At 40.7% G+C, this 10530-nt stretch overlaps 1 protein-coding gene across 1 annotated transcript in view; it reads right to left on the bottom strand.

Moving 5' to 3' along the window:
* Positions 1-8713, bottom strand: part of plcl2 (phospholipase C like 2) — a 45893-nt gene extending 37180 nt beyond the window's left edge. Inside the window, exon 1 of the mRNA XM_020609672.1 lies at positions 8103-8713. Within this exon, the coding sequence (XP_020465328.1) occupies positions 8103-8360 (258 nt within the window). The 5' untranslated portion in view covers positions 8361-8713. The remainder of the gene's footprint in view (positions 1-8102) is intronic.
* Between the last annotated feature and the right edge of the window lie 1817 nt (positions 8714-10530).

Genomic DNA, 10530 nt, shown 5'->3' with positions numbered 1-10530 from the left:
ATAAATAAAAAAATAATAAAAAAAAAATCGAAATCGTGAATCGGTCACATTTTATGAAAAAACCTAGATTTTTATTTTTTGCCATATCGCCCAGCCCTAATGACATCATATTTTTACTTTCCCTCTCCAAGGCCACATTTCTTTGTCATGCTTAATGTCGACAGTCTGGATTCATGTCTCTCTGGTGTCCCACGTTGTTGGTGATAGGGGTGTGAATGACGATACACTTGGCTCATGAGGTGATTCACGATACTGGGTTCACGAGAACAAGATGATATTTTAACACAGTTTTTAAGAAATCTTCAGTGATGAAATATATAATTTAAAAAAAACTGACTTATTCCACTGAAACATTTTTCAAATGTTTAAACTAACCTTGTAATAAATGTCACTTCAGTTCTACTTTCTGAGTATGAATTATCATATGCAGTAAAAGACAACATGCAAGCATGGGAAAAGTTTTTGCCACAAACACAACTGACTGGCTTCTCCCCTGTATGATTTCACAAGTCTCTTCAGACCTTAGAACTGTGCATGAGCTTCTAACTGAAGCTGTGTGTGACCTTCTATGCTACTTTCACCCTCACAGTACCGCCCCAGATGGTGACATCATCTGGCAAGGACGTTACATTGACCAATCACGCACGGGGGAAGATCAAGACGTGGACCCTGGGAAGAAGCCTCTTTTGTTTACCTTGTTAGCATAAGCATTCACTGCTATTCACTGTCAAATTTGGGCCACAGTTAATGCACCATAATCACATACCATGCATTTTGTTACTACCGGATGTTAAATGGTGGTTTTATCGATCTGTGTTGACACACTGATGGTAGAATTGGTGCCAAGGCAGAGCAGGCTACATTAGCAGCATGGTACGGTGGCCGACACGGTCACAACACATGCAAAAGACACAACACATGCAAACGGAAAACGCTGCATTAACCAAAAAAAAAACACATGCAAGACAGAAACGCGGCATTAAACAAAACACATGCAAAAGGAAAACGCTGCATAAACCAAAAAAAACACATGCAAGACAGAAACGCGGCATTAAACAAAACACATGCAAAAGGAAAACGCTGCATAAACCAAAAAACACATGCAAAAGGAAAACGCTGCATTAACCGGAAAACACATGCAAAAGGAAAACGCTGCATTAACTGAAAACACATGCAAGAGAGAAAACGGAAATAGGGGGAGCCCGATCGCAATGATGGGTTCATCCCAACATTAAGGAAGTAGAAGAAGAATAAGTAGTGAATACTACCGCGAAAATTAAGAAGAATACTACGGCAAAAGAACTAGCTCAGCTAATTTAAGTTATTATAAGAAGAAAAAGAACAAGAAGAAGACCACGGGGCATTTTCAAGGTTACAGAAACGGTACGTTTTCCATTAAGTTCCTTTTTAAATAATTGCCCGTCATCTCTTACGGTACTATAAAAGAGCAACAAATGTACCTAGCTAAGGATAGTGTGCCACAGACTGTGTTTAACTCTTATTAGCTCACGTTAAACCTAGTAACTCGGGATAATAGCGTTAGCTAACTAGTGTTTCTGTATGGTAAGCAGCGTAGATAAAATGGATAAAAAGGTGCAGTGAAATAACTTTTATTGTCAATATATATAAAGTATATAACAGATTTTGTGCAAATCAGGTGTGCAATTTCAACGTTAACTTTAGTTTTCTCTCATATACTGTACAGTCTCCTTATATTGGACCTTTCCAATTTTAGTAACTCTCCTCTTCTTCCCCACCACCACAGATGTATTGTCCATTCTGCGGATCTGCACTGATAGCGTCTCCTGCATTTTGTTGTCTGTGTGGCAGAAACATCAGTTTTTTAAATGATCTGCCAAACAAAGTCCCTCCTGTTGTCCCTCCCATTGCACCTCCTGATCCACAGCCTAGCACTAGTACAGGTGAACAGAAAGTTGTATTCATGACATCTCGGCAAATCTGTTCTAAAATATCATGCAGAAAAGACTAATCGTCAGTTTCAAAAAGATATGGACTTTGGGATACAAAACTCTCCTGGTTTTGGACTATATTAAATTTAGAATTCAGAACCCAAAATCTCGGAAAACGGAAACTCAAAAGTTAGAAACATAAATGAAGCCACTCGCATCGACTTGTCACAACTTGCCCGTATCATCCTACAACACTCCCACTGCAACCCCTCACCCAAATGTGCCAAATTTGACAAAATTCCTTCAATGTATTCTTGAGATATCACATTGACAAGAATGGGCCAGATGGACAGACAACGCTATCGGCAGCACAGGGGTATAAAAGCTTTGGATCTGACAAAAAGCTCAGAATTGAGCATTAAAGCCTCTCTCAAACCAGCGATGTTCTCTGGAGAGGATCTGGACTTCACTGTCCTCAAAAGAATGTCCTTTGTCCTTCAGGTGGAGGTGGACTGCTGACTCTGGTCCACTGGGGTTGGCCCTCCTGTGTGGGGCCATGCGTTTGGTGAAACTAAGCAGCCGCTGCACATTGTACAAGTCGTTACACTCCTGACTACACTTAATTGCATACATCACTCTGTTTATGTCTGGATGTTTTGTCCTTTGGGTGGACCAGTCTCTGCCGCAGGGTGTTCCCTGGTTTAAAGTTGACTGGGATATTGTGGTTGCGAAAGATCCTTTTTAACTTCTCTGATAAACCAGCCACATAAGGGATGACAGTGTTATCCCCTCTTGTTTCTGGTTTCTCCCTGTTGGTGTTCCTAGCTTTGGTGAAGGCCCACTTAGGGTATCATAATGTAACCAGTGGCTGGGAGCGGTACCAGTGAAGGAAGACAGGGCCTTTTGTCCCCAAATTCTTCTATGTACAGGTTGGCAACCATAGGACCCACCAGGGAGCCCATAGCACAGCCGTGATGCTGCCTATAGAAGTGGCCCCTAAACTGGAAGTAGGTAGTGTTTAAACAGAGTTCCATATGCAAGGGATAACACTGTTAAAAAGGATCTTTCACAACCACAATGTCCCAGTCAACTTTAAGCCAGCGGCAGAGAATGGTCAGAACACCCAGACATAAACAGAGGGAACACCCTGTGGCAGAGACTGGAGTGATGTGGTGTATGCCATTAAGTGTAGTCAGGAGTGTAACGACTTGTACATTGGTGAAACTAAGCAGCCGCTTCACAAATGCATGGCCCAACACAGGAGGGCCAACTCCAGTGGACCAGAGTCAACAGTCCACCTTCACCTGAAGGACAAAGGACATTCTTTTGAGGACAGTAAAGTCCAGATTAGTGTTGTCACGATACCAACATTTTGGTACCGGTACCGGTACCAAAATGTATTTCGATACTTTCGATACTTTTGGATAGTTTTTCAGACAAAAAGAGAAGGCAAAAAATGTCATTACTGACTTTATTTTAATAGAAAATCTTAGAATAACATCAAAATAAAATTCAAAATACTAGGCTTTTCTTATTGCACTCAAAAAAAATTTTTTTTTAGAACAGTCAGTGTGAGTAAATAAAAAGTATGAAGTTAGAAGTTCTAACTTAGAAAAAAATATTTTCATTACATATAGCCTGTCTTAAGTAGGACCAGTGTTTTTAAATGGTATGTTACCAGTCTTTATAACATATTAAATGGCTAAATATGTATGTAAAACACTGAACGACTGTGCTGTAACCACATTTAACGTTTTGAAAAAACACATTTTTTTATTAAAATTTAGAAAAAAAAATTCTATGTTTGATAAGAACTCTTTATCATGTGTTGCACACTTAAAACTATTGAACTATTGCATTTGAAAAGGGCACATGTCATGAGTAAATTACCTGTCGTTCCCTGAACTCAGTGTGCAGGTCTGGGTGTTTCCGCCCTTAGCCATGCATGTTTTAAAACATCGTTTACACAATGGCGCATCAACGTTAATTGCCTCTCCTTGCTCATTTGTTTTTATGCCGAAGTACTGCCATATAGCACTTCGCGCCCCTCGTTTGTCCACAAGTTGCGGGGTGGTGACTGTTACAGCAGCCATTCTCCTCTCCGTGCTCCTCTCTCTCGCTCTCTCGCTCTATCCCTCTCCAACGTCTCTGCTATCTCCAAGCTTTCCTCCTGCTCCGTTTGTTGCTCCAGTCCACGCTGCTCAGTGAGCAGAGGACGAGGAAGCTGTTTCCTGCTCTGTTTTCCTCTGTTGCGGGCGGGCGCTGCGGGCGGGCACCGCCGGCGGCGCTGCAAGTACCGGTACCGTCCAAATGCAGTATAGTACCATTTTAAATGCCTCAGTACCGCGGTACCATACTAGTACCGGTATATCGTGCAACACTAGTCCAGATCCTCTCCAGAGGACATCACTGATTTGAGAGAGGAGTCAAGGAAGCTTTTTTTGTTCAAATAGAACACCCCTCACTAAATAGGGGTGGTGGACTAAGACACAACTTGTCATCCATCTACAATCCTGTTTCGAGATCTCTGCCCAAACATGCCCACCAGAACAATAGACATCGGTCCATAGGGGAGGATTCAAAGACAGGTAACGACTCTCACGATACTGGGCTATAATGAGTCAGTCGCTAGGGGACATTGTTGGGCATCAAAGGACTGAAACACCACAGATGGGGATAAATATCTCTGACTCAACGCCAGTCGGGCAGAACTGATGAAGCCTCTTGGATGAGAGGTGAAACGTCTTTGACCTAGAAATCTAGTCCAGTTTATTTTTCTAAGTTTTTCAGCTTACTATGACCTGGATGACTGAGAATCTGCACAGACGTTTAATACCAACTTGACTTTCACTTTGGGTCCCACTTATCAGAAGTCATTTCTGTTGTGGCTCATTGGATCTTTTATCCATGTGCTGTGTTGCTAAGGAAATGCTATAAAACCATTTCAAAGTGGCCCACTGTACATTTCACTTATTTCAAAAGGCTTGTCATGAAGGCCTTTATTGTGTAGTCTGATGTGGCACTTGTTGAATTTAAGCAACTGAGCATTTTGAACATTGAGTTCAATTCAAAATGTCTTTAAAAACATCTCTTATTCAAGTCAGATTCCACACATCTCATCAGTGCCTATAGCTCACAGGAATGGACATCCCACTGAAATACCTCACACTCAAATGGCCTGGGAACAGAGACAGGCCCTTGTGTAGTGAGAGATTACTTGGGACTTTACAAGGCAGAAATGTCAATATCACCCCCATCAATTTCCAGGCAGAAGGCACATCAAAGTTCAGCGCTCACAGGAATGTGTTGCCTGTAAAACCTGCTGGCAAAAAGGTGAGGCTGAACAAGGTCCACTACAGCTGCGCCCAAAGTGGAGAAATCTCACTGAGGCATCAAATTAGACTCAACTACGGTATTGATTTTGCACATGATAATAAGTGATCAAGCCACCAAATTCACTCAGACACTGCCAGCTGAAAGTGCTTCTCTACAAATTCCTTATATTAGCTAATGCATTTTAAATCTAGTGGCAGGATTCAACATGAACCATGGACCGAATCTCATGGTCACAAAATGTTACTGTGTGGCCACCATATATACCCAGCAGGTGGCCCACTGCGGCCAGAAAGATTGATCAGATCTCTACTGAAAATGAGAGACCAAGATTCAGACCCCCAGCACTTCACGAACACAATGTCAACAATACAAAAACATCCCGATTCATTTGCACCTTTTACTTCAACATTCTACGAAAACAGTGAACTGTTGGTTGCTTGTCAGCAGCTAGCTGTCGGGGCTGCTGAAGTACGGGTTTGTGAAGCCTAGTCAAACTTCTAACTCTATCGCTACAGAAGAAACCGAAACACAAAACATGAAAAAAAATGGCTAAAAAAATTTTAGGAGTGAATGGAAGAAGAATTTCATGTGGCTAGAATATAACACATCTAACGATGCACTGTGGTGTAGGCTGCACATGAGTAATGCAGGGACAATGCTGGGAGGGAGAGACTGGGTATCAGGCACAGGAATGCATGGAGAGGGTGCAAAAAAAAGAAACAGACAGAGGATATGTGCCATATGCATTCAAAGAACCTATCAATTTAAATAATTATAAAACTATATTAATTCTGCCCATGTATTCTGACAAAGAAGGCTACAGTTGGAAATGTGTGTCAGGTTTTCAACTGCTTTTTGTATGTTGCTATTGCAGACATGACTGACTCAGGCACAATGGTGGGAGGGAGGGAGGGAGCAAGCAGGCAGAGACATGGAGGAGGGGGCTGCAAAAAAGACTGAACTAAGAAAGAATATACTGTATGTATGTTTACAAATGAACAAGTTTTCATTTTAAACAAATAGTTACACATTTTCATTCGGTTAGCGCGTTTTCATTTATTGAAGTGAAGTTAAGGAAGGTTGTGTTAAATTGCCTTTTCTGCATTGTTTTTACAGTTGGACCACCAAAAACGTGCCCTGGCTAGCAAAGTGGCTTGGTGGCCCATGGGGCCAATGCTTAACAATGTTAGCATCTACCCCTGTAGCGGGACCTAAAAGAGAACAAAATCCCTGATTGTGACTACACATTTAGTGAAGCCAAATGTAACCATCATCAACACAAGAGGCTCGTATTGATAACATGTCTTCCAGAAACCATTTTGGGTCTACTGTATGATGATGTTCTGTAGGTGTAGAATACGGTTTATATTAAGAATAGTGATGATGTAAATAATGAAAAATCCTTTGCTCAATATAGCCAAGCAAGTCCCCTTGAAAAGCCAACCACTTTGTTGCCACTGTTCAAGTCTTTTCTCTTGTAAAAGTAGACCATGATATTTGCAAACACTTCTAATCGTACAATCTCACCTTTAGGTGACCTAGTGGATTTTCTACTGTAATGCGCACTGGCTGACTGGGGGAAAAAAAACAACTTTCGACCGGAAGAGTCTCAGTCGACTGTGAGATCTCTCAACTGATGATTTAACTTGCGACTTTCAGGTGGCAGCACTAATTGTATGGTAATATTCTGTAGGTGCAGAATACAGTTAATATGAAGAATACTGACAATGTAAATAATAATAAGTCCTTTGTTCAATATAGCTCCAAACCTTTTAGTCTTATGACTGACTAACAACTACAGCAGCAGAGGCAGGTCTTGCATTACAGAACTGCAGACATTAGCCACAGAAAGGTTTTGGAGGCTTTCAACACACAGTAGCTTGATGCAATTTGAGGAAGTGTCATCACTTTTGGTATGTCTTAGGCAATGCTTCTAGCATCCATTCCCAGGAGACAAATAAACTAAGATGAAATAATTCTGACTAAAAGTCAGTATCACAGTGAGTCTGAGACAAAATAGTACAGAAAGATTTAAAAAGCATACTTAGTATGTGCATATAGCTCTAAATGTTTACATTTCAACAGAGTCAAAAGAGCCTGCAGGATCATCACCTGGAGCAGGTATTGATTTCAGTGTCTTCTTCAAGGATTTTCTCTGACCACCAACAACCTGAGATTTTTAAACTGTGTTACTCACTTCTACATTTATACTATTCTCAGTGTCCAACAGCAAAACAATGTTAAGGAATACTATCAATCTGTACATATGAGGTCAACAGATGAAATATTCAGAACAGTCTCCATCATTTTGTATTGTGTGCTCGTTCCCAAAGTGCAGAATTTTGTCTTATGTCTATTAAAATTTGTCCATTTACTTCAGCCCATCATCTTTTTCACTTTATAACAAATAAAAATCACTGATATGCTATGACATTATGAGCATAGTACTTTCAACCACACATTTTCAAATTCCAGCTTTATTCCTGTACTTCTCTGGTCTTGTCACACTTAATTTCACCTTGTAGGAACCTTAAAGAGCATCTTATCATATCCTTTCTCTATAGGCATACACATTATGAGGAGGAGCTCTGCTTTATACAAAATCTATATGCAAAATAATCAGACAAAGTACAGGATGTGCTTCCACTACTGGGCTGTATTGTGGAAAGCCCCTATATAACTGAAAATGTAACCATGTTTTGTGCCAGGTTACTGAAAAGCAGGCAAAAGGTGAATATAAACAGGCTAAATACATGAGAGCAGGGGGTTTACCCTGCAATAATAAACACCCCATGTGCAGTGGAGATGTGCAGGCTAACGCGCCACAGTGAACAACACTTTCGCTTCAATCTTTACCTTGATAATGCTGCTCCTGCGTGGTATTTCTGATTTGGTGTCCAAATCGTTGGCGGTTTCCACCCCGGTTTGGCTGCCAGGTGCGACGAGGGATCCGGAACCGACCATATTTTCAGATATTCCACAGTCTCCATTCAAGACCGACACCTCACAATGTGTCTTGTCAGCAGCCTCGTCGCTGGGCACGGCCGTATCCCCAACATTCAATGGAGGCAGGCTGCCGTCCTCCCCAAACTCCGCCATAGGCACTTCCAGCATACACACCGACACACAAGCTGTTGGGTAGCAAAGCCTTGCGTTTCAGCTCTACTCCAATTTCCTGCCCGGTCTATTGCCTCGTTGTAACATTTGAGCAAATTTCTGCCATATCATCTAGCGGTGTACATATCTGTCAGGTTCCTACAGACGGTGGAGCTCCCTCCGTGCATTGTGCTCTGTGAAAAGAAACCACGGCGATTAGCGTAATTCGGAAACATGGAATTGTTAAAAGCAGCAACGTATTCGGCTTTGTGCAGCCATGAGGTCATATTTGCTTGCACTGAAAGCGGACGTTAACCTACGCTCAGTGAACGGTGTCATCGTAAACGCAGCATAAGAGGCACACAACGGACGTGCTTCCCTTTATGTACGGGCTTCTCCCTCTTCAGCAAGTTAGCCTCAATGCAACTTATCAATAACCCATCCTCTTCAGATTAACGTTAACTTAGTTAAATAAAACCATAAAGTTCTCAGTATATGATTAGTACAATGCAACGTACGGTAGCTTTACAGTACTAACGTTATATACTTGCCATTTGAAATGCGTTGTCCCTCCATAGAACGAACGGTCTTCCAGCTGAGAGGAGCCAGGATACCGTTTGTACCGCTGAGCTTTGCTAGTTAGCCTAGCTAGCTGGGTGAAGTTAGTTTTCACAACCAACTCAAAGTCCAGTCAGTACGAACACTGCTGTTCGCCCGGTTAGCAGACAAAGGAAAATGCTTTCTCCGCCGCCAGTCAGTCCTTATTCCGTTTAAGGTATAAAAAAAAAAAAAAAAGAAGAAGAAGAAGTGCCTCTAACGTGTATGGGGCTGCATCTGCATCTTGGTATACACGCACAGCAGAAGTCGTTTCCAGGGGCAAAAGTTGTGTATGTCTCGTGAACAAGCGACAGGCAAAACAGGCTTTGCTGTCAATCAAACCCTAATTGTTTTCTCACCGACACCGGGGACCGCCCCCTTTTCACGTTTCTGCACTGTACACACACACCTGCCACAGTGGCAAACGCACACAGAGCCATTGGTAGAAGTATTCAGATCAAGTAGAAAATGAAATACCAGTGTAAAAATGCTATGGTTCAAATATAATACCTGCATTCAAAATTTTACTTAATGTTGCAACTGATAAGCTAATGTTACCTATATTTGTTGAATTACTGAAGCTTGTGTGAATTTCCCCACAATGATCAGCTGTTTTATGAATATACTGTATTTTGTTTTAATAAATGACATTCAGCAAGAAAAGACACATAAGAGCAGAAAAGACAAACGTAAACATGGAAATAAACTGCACAAAAGTCAAAGAAAATACATAAAACACAAAAATCTATCAAAAAAGGCCTACAAAACACAGTTCGAATAGAAAATATATAAAACACAAAATTAACAATAAAATAGAATTGTATAAAATGCAAACTTATTTTTTATGTCTCTTTATTTGAAATATCTCCGAACACGTCCCACAAATGATGGTAATAATAGTAACAGTCTACTACTACACTGTGTGCACAATTATTAGGCAAGTTGTATTTTTGAGGATTAATTTTGTTATTGCACAACTACAGTGCTCTTGGTCAATCCAAAATGTTAACAAACCCTCAAACCTGAACATTTAAGTAGTAAAAGTGAAGTTTTGGCTTTCTTAAGAGAATATCTACATGTACACCATTATTAGCCAACTATTAGTGTGCAGAATTATCATGCAACTAAATAAAAAACAAAGATTTTCCCCATCTCACTTATTTATTTTCACCTGTTAAAGTGAGAATAATAAACTCATAATTTACAAATAAACTCCATAAATTCCAAACAGAAAACCTCAGTGACCAATATAGCCACCCTTCTTTTCGATAACAGTCACAAGCCTTCCATTCACAGAGTCAGTCAGTTTTTTGATCTGGTCAGAATCAACCTTTTGTGCAGCCGCAACCACAGCCTCCCAGAGACTGTTCAGAGAGGTGTACTGTTTACCTTCACTGTAAAGTTCCTGCTTTTATTAGTGTGCAGAATTATTATGCAACTAAATAAAAAACAAAGATTTTCCCCATCTCACTTATTTATTTTCACCTGTTAAAGTGAGAATAATAAACTCATAATTTACAAATAAACTCCATTGAAATTCCAAACAGAAAACCTCAGTGACCAATATAGCCACCCTTCTTTTCGATAACAG

Source organism: Monopterus albus, unplaced genomic scaffold, assembly GCF_001952655.1.
Source record: "Monopterus albus unplaced genomic scaffold, M_albus_1.0 scaffold101.1, whole genome shotgun sequence".
NCBI classification, from domain to species: Eukaryota; Metazoa; Chordata; class Actinopteri; order Synbranchiformes; family Synbranchidae; genus Monopterus; species Monopterus albus.
This window is presented reverse-complemented; position numbering and strand designations above follow the sequence as displayed.